Raw genomic sequence first — 14,859 nt, 5'->3', positions numbered from 1 at the left:
TCATGTGATAAACAGATTAGAGATCTAAGAAAACAAGACAAACAAGTCTGAATATAAAATCTTGTTTATTGTAGAAGCACAAACAGCACAGGCAAAATATAAGTAGGCATAAGACTGGGGCACAACCCTCTGGTTGATGTACGCAAGCAAGATTCCAGAGATTGCTCAATAACCTATGTGTGATAAACATGGATCATGTTTAGGGACAGTGCAGGAAATGGAAAGGACTTTGCCAGGTCTTTGCAACTTTTTCAGGGGCTATGATCTGTGCTACTGGATTGGTATAAAAGAGGATCTGTGACGTAACTTCCGCTAAGATCAAGATTCTCAAAGGATTTTAAACTGGTCTAAGTCTACAGTCTTCCATTTACACTTTGTGATACTGGTGATCCATATTAATAGAAGCACCCACAGAGAGTGTAATAGACCATTATTCTTACAACACTTGCACAGCCCTGGTATATCAGCCTTTTACTAACACATACTGTGCAAGCCTGGTAAGATGTTTCTGTCTACTACATTGTTTTGTTTTGTTTTTATATGTGTCACTCTTGTTTCTTCTTCGTGAAAAATTGTTTTTATTACATCGGAGCTCTGTACACATAATGAATGATAGAATCAGGGAATCAAAATTCTGTTGTGGTATGGTAAATTACTTTGTTCTTACCTGATTAATTCTGGGGGAAAATATGGCCTGGATATAGAATGACTTAGGAAATACAGTCTTATATGGCATCTGAAAATATTATTCATATAGACACACCTATGGGAGTAGTAAGTTAGGAAGAATTGGGTTTTTAAACTTTTTTCTTTGATGCCTCTATTAGTTCTTATAAAAAAGAAAGGGCACGGTTTAACTTTTATTAGATCAGCAGCAAAGCTCTACAGACTAAAGAATATTCACCTTAATTTTGCTGAAGAACGGCCACTGAAATATTTGGAATCATATTCTTCAACATCTGTTTGAATGGTGAATACTTAAATCGACATCAGCTCTGCAATCTGAGTTTTAGACCTGATAAATTTCAGTGCATTCTATGTAGAAACAGTGCTTTATGTTTTTGTCAGGTTAACTAGAGCTAATCTTGCACAAACATAAAATGCAATGAGTGTATTGAAACCATGTTTTAAACATGGGAACAACACTACTGCAGCACTCAACTGTATGCAACTAACTTCACATTGTTGCCAAATAAGCGCCAACAAATGAACTAAAGACTAAAAACAATTGTCGCTAATTCTAGAGAAAAAATAAGATAACTTTACAATGTTTAAAATTAAAATTCACCTGTTTTGTAAAGAAATTATTCTACTCATTAAAATAAAAAATATATTAGAGTGCAGTTTGCAAAATATTTCATTTAACTAAACATATAATAGAAAGTATTCGCGTTGATAAAAGAACAGAAGGCCATGCTCTAATGAGCCATAAACTCAGCAGCATCTGAATCATGTCTGTCTGCACACCATAAAGTCTCTATCTGTTACACACGGTTTAATTTGACATCTTTTAGTCACCACAGATGCCTGAAACCAAATCTCCTGTACAAAAGCAGTATAAAATATCTGTTTTGCACATTCAGGAAAGTAATGTAACACCTTCAGTGTATTTAGCAGTGGGCTCTTGGACTTTCTCCTGTATTCTTTGCTTCCTTCAAACGACTAGAAAGATGATTATTTTGATAGACATGCAAATAACACAGATTTCCAATTTTCTAATCCTTTACCTATAAACTGTGTTGTACTATATATGGCATATTTATCTATAGACAAAAATCTTTTAAAAGGAACTGAAAAAAGATTCCCATTCCATATAACTTTTTTAATGAACAGAATGCAGAAAAGTTCGTTACCTCTATGGTATGCTGGTGTAAGAGTGGACCCCATATTTCAAGAGGACTGTAACTTGTCAAAGAAACAAGAAACTAGTTTACCTTGGCTTCAGTCTGCAAATTTAGCTCATGCTCAGATAATGTTGTCCCAGTTCTTTTTTTTCAAAAAACTGAAAATAAATGAGCAATGGTAGTCCTTTCCCTCACCCAGACCACTGCACTCCTTTCCCAGGACGTGCTGCTGTGGAGTACAGTGCCTACACAGGCACAGGCCAGTCTCATCACTGTTGATCCTCAGTCTAAGGCAGCATGCATCAGAACGCTCTGTACTCCCGCACTTTTTGACTTCTTCATCTTTTCTATTGCCTTTTGGAGGTCTTGTTGGTGGATAGGTCGGATAAACTCCTCTTCTTGACTACAAAAAAACCCCAAAAGAACCCGGCATGTTAACTGGACTTTAATTTAAGTTCATGTTACGATAAATGGATGACATTTATATATGCACAAAAACCTTTCATAAAGCTAAAAAAATGACAGGGTGGCTAAACAACAAATGCCAATGTTTAGTTCAAGCAGATTTTAAAGATATTACCAGTTAAAAATGTCACCCTTAGTGAAATGAAAAACAAGGAAGGGGAGTTTTATGCATGTCTTTCACTGCTGCCCTATCCGCTGGGGCCTGAAACCATAGCAGGGTATAGCACTGTACCTGTCATTAACAGTGCTGCTGTGAACAAAGTCTCTCACACACAACAGGGCCGCATCCCTGCACATCTCTCGAAGGTCACTTCCCGAGAACCCATCGGTGTCCTTCGCAACTTCCCGCAGGTCAACAACAGCATCCACCTATGAGAGAACCAAGCCTTCTTTAAAAACACACAGTGGCCTGACTCACAGATAAAAGAGTCCCCTCCCCTGTGGTAAATATATTGCTCTGACATCAAATCAAACCAAAACCTACAGAAAACTGGGAGCTTCCTGCCTCTAAGCAACTGCTCTGAAGCAGATTTGATATATAGAACAAGCACTTACGTTTTCATTTTCCAAAATGAGTTTCAGGATTTCCTCCCTTTGTCGAAAGTTCTGAAAAGAACATTAGAGAGCTTGAAATGGCTGTAGTAAACTTGGTCGTCTTACAATTTAGCAAATTTGTCAAAAGATTCTGAGAGCTATGAGAACCTTTTGAAGTCTACTCACTTAGTCTAAGAACTGTATCCCTAAACACAGGCAAAACGTTTAAAAATTTTACCAGTCAGGAAACAATTTCACAAAATCACAAAATTGTTTTAATAATGATATTTTAAAACATAATATGTTTTAATGATAAACCAATATTAAGGTAAGTACATCTACAGAACATTTAACTATGCCGATAACTCTTTATTTCCTTTAATAAGAAAGACTGATAGCCACTAAACCAAGGGTTTCAAACACTGTTCCAGGAGGACATTCAATAAAGTCTGCTATTTGGAATAGCTAATTATTCACACAGGATTTTTCCTAAGGTCTTCTACAGATCATTACACAAGACTTTTGCTTTATTAAAAGTGGTTACCTTTAAACCACCCCTATGTCTGGTTAGAAGTATGATAATTATCTAACTAATTCATGCCCCACCAGAATAATGAATTCCCCCAGTGTACTAGGAACAACAACATCATGCAGCAGAATGGGTGTAATTGGATAATGTGTCTAATAATGTCATGCTGTAATCATTATAACGCTACACAAAGCAGATTCACATTTGTCATAAATATGAAAAAGAAAGAAAGTCTCCAATCTGTAAACCCTTATGTTACTTGGGGTTTATTTTTCCTCCATCAGGGGTTGGAACAAATCTGGAGCACTGTAACGGAGAACGTGTCTGGAACAAAACCCACTGCACTGAACCACCTGCTACCGACAGCCCTGCAGTAAACCGTGATCTACAGGGAAGAAAGCCCTAGACTTGCATCCCCACTCAACTCACTGGCTGATTGATGTGAAATCTTGTTGGCATCCTCCTCAGTATAGCAGAATCCAGATCCTGAGGCCGATTGGTGGCTCCCATTACCATGACCTATAAAGTGGAACAAAAGAAATATTTTTAAACTGTGTCATCATTCTAAGGACTACCTTAAAGACATCCCAAAAACTGAGCAGGTACATACACTGAAATATCTGGTAAAGATTCAGACCAATAAAGTGTAAGGCTAATCATCTTCTTTATTGCTGGCCATACATTCTCTGTATGTGGTTATTTAAAATTAAGCTCTCCAAAGGTAAAAAAATTTACAATTAGAAACACTTGTTTAAACAAAAGTTATCAGCCACATGTATCGAGTATCTGATCTCCGATTTGGTATTATGCAAAATGCCAATCAGGAAAAACAGGCAGAATGGAGTCACGTTTCCCCATCAGAGACATTAAAATTAAGCCTTAGGAGGCTAATTAGCATGTCATTTGAACAAAAAACTATTTTTTTTCATTAAAAGTCAGATCAGTTATTACTAAACCAGTTTCTCCAGTGCAGGAACTCCAATAGCATAAATTCTCTACAACTCCAGCACTAGAGTGAGCTCAGGCAACAGAATTCACTCCAGTGCTGGAGGAGTAGAGAATCTATGTTATTGAGAAACTGACAATCACAGCGGCACATGGAAGGATTTAGTTTACAAACTGTCCAAAGAATCCACCTGGCAGTGGAAATCCGTGTCTAGCCCATCCCAGAGACTCATGAACTGCGCTTTCATCATGGCTGTGGCCTCATGATCCGAACTGGAACGGCTCCTCAGGAAGGAATCTGGAAGAGAGGTCAAAGATGCAGTATTTCAAAAGCAGATGCTCATTGTCCTGCGCCATGTTATCTAACGGACGCAGACCTGCTAAATCAATAAAGTGTGCAGTGTTATGAAGCTGAAGTGAAGTGGGGTTCAATTTGCCTGCAGAGTGTAACTGGAAATGAATTTAAACAATATTAGTTTTGTTTGTTACAGTAATTATCTGATGTTTTATCAGACCAAAGCAAAACAGCTTCCTTTTGAAACAAAAAAAAACTTTGAAAACCAGTGACTGCTTTAGTTATCACACTTACAGTCATGGAATCAGTCCAGCGTTAACCAACAAGACGATGTAATATAGTACACAAAAACAAAGAAAGGAAATCTAAAACAAAAAGGTTACTAGGATTTTGTTTTAAAGATTGTGTCCAGCCTCATCCACTGACGTCAGACATCATGAACCTGGCAACCAGAACAAAATCAACTACTTCCTTGAGAGCTCCACATGAGACCTGTAACCTGAAGTGTCTTGTGAAGCGAGGTCACCTTGTATATATTAAATACACCAGTTCATGGTGTTTAGAGTGTTCAGTATATTAAATTGAACCTCTTGTTCAGGTTAAAACAGAATACAACACGCCATCTACTGAACAGCCTTTGGCAGCGTAAGGGGCAAAGTTATTTTTTGCCTCAAAGAAAATAAGAATGCGTACAAGATCACAGTAAATTGTGACTGCCTGCCCTTAATTTTCTGATTTCTTAATTAAAGTAACACGCCAAGAACAAGTATCGCTTACCAATCTCATCAATAAAGATGATGGAAGGCTGGAGCTTGACTGCCAGGGAGAAAACAGCAGCGGCAAGTTTCTGGGACTCTCCATACCACTTGTCAGTGAGAGTGGAGGGCTGCAGATTTATGAAGCGAAAGCCTGCCTCCTTGGCTGTGGCTTTAGCAATCAGTGTCTTGCCACAGCCTGGAGGGCCATACAGCAGCACACCTGGAGAATGACCCGAGGAGGGAGAAAAATGAATGCCAGACAAACTCACACTGTAAAAGAAGAGACTCTGCAGTCTTACATGGCAAACAAAAAGGAATGACTCACAACCAACAAACAATATGCTACCGTAAACACGCATCACACAACAAAAGAAGGAACGCGTAAGATCTTCTAACTATTCTCGTCCCACCTTTTGGGGGCTGCAGTAACCTTGATCCCTCAAATAAGTGCCTCTTCTGGATGGGAAGTATAACTGTATCTTTCAGTTCAGTGATGACATCATCCAAGCCAGCTATGTCACTCCAAGTGATCTGAAAACAGATGATTATTTAAGTGATGACCAACAACACTTCTGTTCAAATACCTGATGAGATAAGAGGGATATATTTACTTATACTAATAAAACCCTGCCATTAAGCTTTGCATCTGATAAACCTGATATGACAACAATGTTTTTTTCCTTTCAAAGGTAAAGAAATGGTAAAAAGAGTGATCTTCTGAAGGGGGATCTGTGCTCCTCACTACTTCCCACTTTTACAGTTGTTTCTTTGCAAAGTGCTGCAGAGCATGTGGCCACAAACACTTCAAACATAGAAGATCAAGTAGGTAGCTGCGTCAGCATTCGTAGGCTGCAATGGAACAAGTAAAGGTTTATTTCATGCTGAAAAGAAAAGAGACAACATTTCAGCTGTGGAGCCTTCACCTTTGCACCTTTTCAGGAGGGAATAAACCTTTACTTGTTCCAATTCAAACATAAAACCCTTTTGTACACAATAATGTGTTAACCTACTGCACTGTATGTTGACAGTTGTACAAAACGAACTTTAAACACCTTAACTTATAATAATGTTCGTAGGGACTATTACAGGGAAAAATAGCACATTGCAGTCATCATTTCTAACTGAAAGAATAAAAACGTTTGTATAAGCTACATACTTTATTTCCTACTTGTACTTATATATACACAGAAAATGGTTTTATACACATTGTTTTGCAAAAACCCATAGCAAGAGGTACACAGATTAACTCGAAAAACTCAGGTGGCCTCTTCCTTTGAATAAGGTAGAAAACTCCTGCTTTACAGCACTGCCCTCTGCCAACTCTGTCCAGAAGCCATCTTGAGTTACAGAGCAATACCAAAATCATCCACAAAGAGGCAACGATTTACAAATCTCACCATATAAATCTTCTGCTGTGCTGAATGTGTGTTTAAGTACATGAACATGCCAGCCACGAGAGTGGCAAAATGTCAAAAAACAAGTACAATGATGCCAAAATCCTTAGGAAAATGTTTTATATCAGAAATGCGCCTGAATATATTCTATAGGGCGCATTCCACTTATGAATTCTCCCAAGCAGATCTGACTCCTGCGGACATTTCTACAGTTATATATTGATCTGCAAATCTTCACAAAACAGACATCTCGTCCCTCTTACACTTCTACAAAGATCACATTATATAAAATAAAGGGGAAAGCAATCAATGTCATGGGGTTCTGAGATAGTTTTACTTAGCAAAAAAAATAATTCATAGATTGGGGATTATTAGGAGGCCATGACTGGTAACATCCCTCTCTTTTCAAGAAACACCCTAGGATTTTTAATGATCACGGAGAGTCAGGACATCGGTTTTATGTCTCATCCGAAGGAGGGTGCCCTTTTTACAGCATATTGTCCCTGTCACTATACTGTGGCATTAGGACTCACAGACCTGAGGGTGAGCGCCCTCTACTGGCCCCACTAACACCTCTTCCAGCAGCAACACTACCATCCAGGTACTGACCAAGCTCACAGCTGCTTAGCTTCGGTAGGCTGCGAGTTGGGAGTTGCAAGGTGATATAGCTGCTGGTGAGGAGCTACCTGTTGAGACTAAAATGTCTGAAGTTTAAAGGGAGTTTTCCCAGATAACATCTTGCTCAATTCCTACAGTCACTCACCTGCATACTCAATGGGTCAACCAAATGAGCAGCAATGCTCATTTCATATTCTGAAAGTTTCACATTCTTCACACCAATCTGTTTCATGAGCTTTTCTGCCTGCAAGAGCAAAAGACAGGCCAACAATAGAATCAGGAGTTTCGGTTTGTCAGGGAAATTGGTTTTAATGATTACACAAGGTGGATAAGACAGCTATAGTGAATTACCATTCTTTCTGCCACTCCCTTCTATAGTTTCATTCTAGTGACAGAAAAAGCCTTACCCAACAATTCTATTAAACCAGCAATGCCCAGCACATGAGGAACAACCAGGGTTCTTAAGCTTGGATCGAGTAGGAATTCTGCCTGCACATATAATTATTTTACTTACAGTTTTTGGAAGTATTAATTCTACTGGATATGTAGCTACTCTTGGAGCAGAATATGCTCAAATTAAAATAAAAACCAGCTAGTGTACTGCTCTGCTTTGTCACTCATTCTTGTACTTTATCACCATACCTGCTTCTGTGCTTCAACTTTCTGCTTCCTTGTAGGATCAATTGCATCTACCATCCATTTGATGGTAAAGTAGGTCACTGTACCAAATATTGTCAGACGGAAAAGCAAGCCGATTACTTCATTGCGGCCCAGAGGCCGGGTTAAATTCTCAGCTGGAATCTCTTTCAACACCATTGTCTTCTGCAGACCTGCTGAGAGAACAGAAAAATAAAATGTTATATCTGTCACAAACCAAATTCCAAATTAAGTCACTGATTCTGACCCACAAAGCAGGGCAACACTGATCAAACAAAAACAGCACAACACTGTCTGACCTGTAGCGATTAGATGTCTTCTTTTAAACAATTTCACTTGCATAAGAAAAATGATACAATATTTCCTTCAAGACTAAATTTGCCATTTCTAAAACCTGAACTGATTTTACCAAGTAACTATTTCTGTATTTACTCTGTACTATGTTTGCATGAAGCACATTATTCAAAAGTCTCAAAGGCTTTTTTTTTTGAGAAAGTCAGCCCAGCAGCCTTCTTCAAAATGAACTAACACAAACCAGAGGACATAGGTGATAATGACACAGAAGTGTATTTAAATGTGCAAAAAAGGCCATCTTTATCCACTTCTTTATCCAAAGAAGAAAATGAAATTACCCAAAAGAATGCATGAGTATGAAACAAGCTACCAAACCATGTGGCTGTAGTTGATACTTAAGCTTCAGTCAAGAAAAAGCTAAATCAGGTACTTGGCTCAATTAACTACTAACTACCAAAAGGCTGAATGGGCTGAATGGCCTCCTCTCCTTTGTATCCTGTCTTATGTTTTAAATAAAAATATTTCAGACAGATATACTAAGAATTGGACATGTGGCTTCTTGTGCTCTCACCTCCTGAGGGCTGGAGCAGCTCTAGTACTTAACCCTCTCTTTTCAAGAGACTAGCTTTCCTGCTTACATAAGGCTTGTCTGGGCCTGCACACATCTGAGCCAACAAACTCTAAACACCTTTGCATTTTACAGATACAAAAAGTAAATTACATTTAACACTTGTCACAAGGTAAATAATTAATTTTAAAATGACATTAATATTCGTTGAACCAGTAGAATCACTATACTGCTTATCAAAATGATTACTCTTCCTGTGCCTTTTCGATTTCTATTGAAGGTCTGTCTCCTGTCTTGACAGCTCAAGGGAAGAAGGCTTTATCAGTTAATATGTACTGATTGGACTGTAATAATACAGAGGTATTCTCTGGAATACTGTTGTGGGAAACACGGCGAAAGGTGTCATTTGGCACGACAGCTTTATAACAAATAAAAAGTCCACTTGAAAGATCTTGGACGACTTGACCTGCCAAGGCTAAAGCATTTCAAATACACCAAAGGAACTAGGCCGCCTGCTGCACAAACATACAATTCTATTTTTATTTTCAATAAAAAGAGAATACAATTTCCAAATGGTGCTTATCTAGAAGAAATACTATATATTCGGATTCTGGAACTGACAGAATATAAAAATGATCTATGCTTTTCCTCCCAAATTGCATAAAAATAATAAATAAGGCAATGTACAAAAAAACTAATCGAAGCCATTACTGTTAAAATGGATATTCTGCTTGCGTTAACAAAATTTCACTTACTATAAAAATCACACTTACTATAAAACACTTTTTTTCTAAGATGAAAACCTTACACTTTAATTTATCACTACCACGGCCTGACTTCAACCTTTTACTTTGAGACACGACCTTCTCGTCTTTTTCATCCAGAAAAAGCTCGAAAAAAGTGAATTACTTAATGTCTTCAGTGTTATTTGTAAAATAAAATATGCAATTGTAATTTAAACTAATTTAATGGCATGGAAATTGTAGTATTGTTGAATAACATACTCACCTCCACGTTACTCTATATCACCTCATCCACTCTTCCAGATCCAGGAAGTGAAAATAAAAGACACACTCCATGAGAATGGTGTCACAGCAGTTACTGCTCTGACGGAACCCATGAACTGTTTTAAAACGTTCCTCTATGTATCAGTGCCTTACGCTGTTAGGAAAAAATACATGTTTGCAATTATGGATGTGGTTTTAGTCGATTTCAAGCACGAGTTAACTTAATCATCTCACATCTTTGGCTGGATCTTGGATCGTGGATCTGTCATTTTCGTCTTATAGTTTAAACAATCACGCGGTGATGTAGAAATACAGCTGCGGTTCTTTCTACCTTGTGATGGAACGAGAGTTCAAACCGAAGACTCCCACGATGGCAGATTAATCCGCAAGGGGGTAGTAATATCACAACGTGTCCGTTTGAGAGAGCTGAAACGCTTAAATCAGACTGTTTAAAGTATAAATTATACTATAATTATTTACGTCACCTGTAGATCTGAAGTTCAAATACGAAACCCACCTCCCCTCAATTCACTTACATTTTGTAAAGAACATAAGAAACAGATGACGTTTTCATCTCGACTATTTAAATGTAGAATTGCATTAATTTAAAAAATGTGTTGCCCATGTTTAGCTACTGACTATCAGTACAGACGTATATGCTTGGAGTGTGCCGAAATAAAGTCTGAGCTCTTCAAACTCTACTGGTCACAGGTTTTAAAAATCAGGAAAAACTATAATTGGAGCATAGCATTCATATACAGTAGATATATTCATACATATTATGCACATACAGTACATTCATATACAGACACCTGAAGAAGGCTCCACAGCCAAAGCGGTGTCTCTTTTCTTTTCAGCACGGAATAAACCTTTACTTGTTCCTTCATATACAGTATATGCGCATTCATACACATACAGTACATGATACAACAATATGATACAGTTATTCACGTTTTGTAAATATAAATATAAAATCTGAACTATTTTACTGATACTATATAATATATAGCAATATAGTGTATATACTACATATAATAATTCAGTTTTGATCTATAAGATTATTTAATTTTTCATTGTATACCACACATTCTTGAAGAAAATCAAAGTATGACTATCTGAACATTTACATAAGTGAGTTAGATGTTGTACAATATACATACACAATATACATGTTCCTGCTGTGGTGTTGACATATCTTTTCTGAACCTGCTAGTCACATGGAAATCAGTCAATGTATTTAAGCAGAAAAGTCACATTATGGCATAATTGTTCACAAACAAAAAAATAACCAGTGTGTTCTGAGCTTAGGCAGCACTGTGACATGCTTGGTGAACTTTTTCTTCTCTTCAGCTGTTGCGGTTCTGGGTTTGATTCCGCCTTCTGTGTGGAGTTTACATGTTCTGCCTTCTGCAAGAGCTCCTGTTCTCCTGGCATTTCCCCCAAAACATGCTGATAGTGGTTAACTCTAAGTCATTCTTGTGTGTGCCCTGCAGTGGGCTGATCAGGGTATGGTCCTGCCTTGTGATCTCTCAGCTTCTGCTAAAGGTTGCCACAACCCTTACCATACAAGACCATGTATGATGAGGGAACTTCTCAATGGCATTTCCTTTAACTGTTTACTGGATGACTACACAGAAGAAAAGTCCAGACAATTTCATGGAAACTTAATATTTTAAGATAACTGACACGTATTCATAAATAGAAATGGTTTTATATAATATGATGCATGTAAACCAATTTTAAAGCCAGGTGTTAAAGGTTTTACAAGGTTCAAATCAATAAAGTGACAATAAAGAGATTTCATGTCAGAGATATACTGTAATTCACTCAATGCAATGCCTTCTCAGTCCCCAATGATAGGAATGATAGGAAGGCCTTATAGAATAAAAATATTTCCAATAAGCTTTCCTGAGGATCAGGTCATCTGAGCCATGGTGCTCCAGGTAATCCCATTTAAATACACTAATTGTACTTTGAGTATTTACTATGCACTGAAATGATGATTACAGAGGAAAACAGCCACTGTATAATCTGTATTAGAATTTTTTACAAATAAAGTGGAAAGAAAAATGCAAATGTTAACATGAGTTTCCTTTTCTTTGCTAATCAGAGATTTAAAGAAATCCACAAATTTAGTCAAAACAGTCAATCTTCCCATTTTGACACTGCCAATACCAAACCACGCAATTCCCTATTAGGGGTGGGTAATGATTAATGATACATTTTCCCCATTTGTTCCACTGGGACTCAACAACTATCTCTCAGTCTGGTTATTTTTCAAAGTACTGATATGGCTTATATTCAGCTTTTCCTAAATAAGATGAAGAGCCAATCTAAAAATATAGTCTGAAAAGCTTTGCATCTAAATCATAGATCATTTTGTTTCTCTTTCAGGGTTTGAATATAATTTCTTCTAAGAGCTGAGAGAGCACAGAAAATACTTAACAGCAGCTGTTCACAAAATGCACTGAGCTTGACCTGCATTTAATACAGATACAAGTTCTGATGGTTTTGATCTTATTAGATAACATTAAAAGAATTTTTGCTGCTTAATACATAAGTGTCAAATATGACCTTCAATTAGAACTTTTCTTGTACCCAGGCTAATAACCTTCAATTAAGTGGCCTATAGTGGCTATGAAAATAATAGAGAAGATCTAGACATGTCTAGACATGAACAGGTGAGTTGTAGTATTGCCTTAGTCAGTCATAGCTGTCTCAGATGATTTACTGAACATGCAAAAAAAAGAAATGTTATAGTATCAACCTTACACATATATACATTAAGATCCCTATGAGTTGTGTCTATATGCAAAACATGTTTTGTGTTCTCTATGGAAAACATTTTGTCCTTCATAGTTTCTTGTGGATTTTTGACATGTTTTTCATACCTTTGGATATCCCTCTTGCAAAGCCTGGAACAAGCCGTTGCAGCCAATAACCTGACTTCATTCAAAAATGTCTGGCTGAGACCTTTGGATTATCTACTACCAAATGGGCTTGATGGGTTGAATGACCTCGTCTTGTTTGGGGTTTTTTTATGTTCATCAGTGAGGTCTACAGTCCCATAATGCATATTAGAGAATTATGAAGATGTATAAATGCCTTTCCACTTTATTTGGTGATTTGTCTGTACACTTGATTTGCAAAACCTAAAACAAGTATTTGAAAAACAAGTTTCTCGGCGCTCCTTTCCATGTAATTAGGAGTTCTGAATTTCTTCAGATGGGAAACTCAGAAAGAACATACCAGCTGAGCATGTAAAACAATGCTTTCATCCATATTCGTATCAAGGTCATGTTTGCCTGCACTCTAAAGCTTGGGAAACCGTCCTTGATAATTCAGAAAGCTCTTCTATCAACAGGGTTTTCCAACTTTTTTGCCTACCTGCAGGGCTTTCACAAGGTCAGGGTGTTTCCTGTGTATTAGTGAATTGGTATTGCATTTACATACAGTACCATTTTTTTTTTCAGGTCTCAGCTAAATTTGATAAAGGTCTTTTAGGTGGTATTGGAAATCAATTTAAATGTTGTGAGTTACATTCTTGAATGACAGTTTTTGAGAATCATTGTTTTTTATTTAAAAGTTATAATGTCACATGGATTTGTGTTAGCCTACAAATACTCCCATCTCACTATGTGAGCAAAAATGAGTTATCAGCTTGTTAGACTCAGTTTTTTTTTCAGAAAAGCCAAGGATGGAATATGGAATTATAAATTCTTTCAGTTTGTTTGCAATAACCAATTCTCAACAAAAAAAAGGATTGTTTAAGTCCAACTGTTCTAAAAGTAATAAACATTACTGAACAATTGGATTAAACTTTTCTGAGATTAATTTTTGCGTGTTTAGCTGTTGTCTGCATGATTCCCATGATGTAACCCCTTATATTTGATATATTTGACATATAAAGTATTCCCATCCTAACACTAACCCCAAGCAAACCGCATACCAACAGCACAAACCTTAATCTTGCATGTATAAGTTATTGTAACCAAGGAACATGGAGTAATGGTGTTTTCACCTCAGATAATAAATACTGTAGGCGAATGCAGATCTAAAACATTCACTGGTTTATTTATGTTTTCTTTCTCTAGCTATAAAAAAATAACAATACAATGCCAAAAGAAACAATTGAAAACAAATCTCAAAATTAAGCCAAAGTCTCTTCAATCACAGTAAGGACCTTAACATATTTTATTTGTGCTCTAAACAAGTGCTGGGACTAGCGTTTTACACATATTTAGCTAAAAACGTCAGGAGATAACGTTCCCACATTGCTTAACAGTCTTGAACACGTCAAACCAGTGAGATTCTTGACCCCGTCAAACTCCAGGACAGGAAAAAGCAGCCGGTCTTGTTTCAACGTGTCATTCCAGTATAACCTGAAAGGTGGCGCCATGGCATAAGTCTTTACCCCTATGTCGTTCACTAGAACGTTCTACAAAAAAACCCAAATAACGAGTATGTGCTTTTAAAGCATTTCTCTTGGACCTCGGACTGTAGATGTCTACGTTCATGTCTCTATTTTATTTTTTGGACTTAAATATTATATGCTGGAAGACAGTGTCACAGATGACTGTGTGTGCTACTAAGTGACACGCCTGGCTTGGACTGGCTTACTTGATCTGATTTTACTTTTCTTGCTTGCGTAAGCACTTTACAAGTTGTTCTGGGTGTCACTGCTAGCTAAGTTATCTGTGATTTTTTTTTCATTGTTGCCATTTATTTTTGTTATTATGTAATTTTTTTGTTCGTCGCTCACACAGAACACTTCGCAGACGCTTGTAATAATTATCTCTGATAGACTTCAGAAACAATTGGGCGTTTTTACGTATGTCAGCAAATCCCTGGTCTCCTAATTGTAAAAAAAACCCTCAATTATTAGCGCGAAGCAAAGAAATAAAATATTGGAAACTTCCCCAATTACCAGAACACGTGACCTGCCCTTGGC

The 14,859-nt window shown here is 37.2% G+C and overlaps 1 protein-coding gene across 2 annotated transcripts; it reads right to left on the bottom strand.

Annotated features, from left to right (window-relative positions):
- Positions 1 to 48: 48 nt before the first annotated feature.
- On the bottom strand, positions 49 to 10,252 carry atad1b (ATPase family AAA domain containing 1b). 2 transcript variants are annotated; one of them, XM_088915866.1, is made up of 10 exons: positions 9,910 to 10,252; positions 8,025 to 8,212; positions 7,528 to 7,626; positions 5,781 to 5,901; positions 5,390 to 5,590; positions 4,509 to 4,615; positions 3,802 to 3,891; positions 2,865 to 2,915; positions 2,542 to 2,678; positions 49 to 2,247 (listed from the first exon to the last, which is right to left on the bottom strand). In XM_088915866.1, the coding sequence occupies exons 2-10, from the start codon at positions 8,196 to 8,198 to the stop codon at positions 2,127 to 2,129; spliced, it is 1,101 nt and encodes a 366-aa protein (XP_088771992.1). In that variant the 5' UTR covers positions 8,199 to 8,212; positions 9,910 to 10,252; the 3' UTR covers positions 49 to 2,126. The 2 variants fall into 2 exon arrangements, with proteins under 2 accessions (XP_088771992.1, XP_088771991.1); XM_088915865.1 differs by having other exon boundaries at positions 8,025 to 8,215; positions 9,910 to 9,982.
- Positions 10,253 to 14,859: the final 4,607 nt, after the last annotated feature.

The sequence above is a fragment of the Atractosteus spatula genome, chromosome 5, assembly GCF_055471065.1.
Source record: "Atractosteus spatula isolate fAtrSpa1 chromosome 5, fAtrSpa1.hap1, whole genome shotgun sequence".
NCBI lineage: Eukaryota > Metazoa > Chordata > Actinopteri > Semionotiformes > Lepisosteidae > Atractosteus > Atractosteus spatula.
This window is presented reverse-complemented; position numbering and strand designations above follow the sequence as displayed.

What these genes read in the sequence shown, in the direction of transcription:
- atad1b (XM_088915866.1), bottom strand. Translation starts at nt 8,198, where the DNA reads ATGGTGTTGAAAGAGATTCCAGCTGAGAATTTAACCCGGCCTCTGGGC. An exon ending in AAGTTGAAGCACAGAAGCAG is followed by an intron (nt 7,627 to 8,024) that starts GTATGGTGATAA and finishes TTGCTCTTGCAG; the next exon opens with GCAGAAAAGCTCATGAAACA. An exon ending in AGCAGCACTGTTAATGACAG is followed by an intron (nt 2,248 to 2,541) that starts GTACAGTGCTAT and finishes GTTTTTTTGTAG; the next exon opens with TCAAGAAGAGGAGTTTATCC.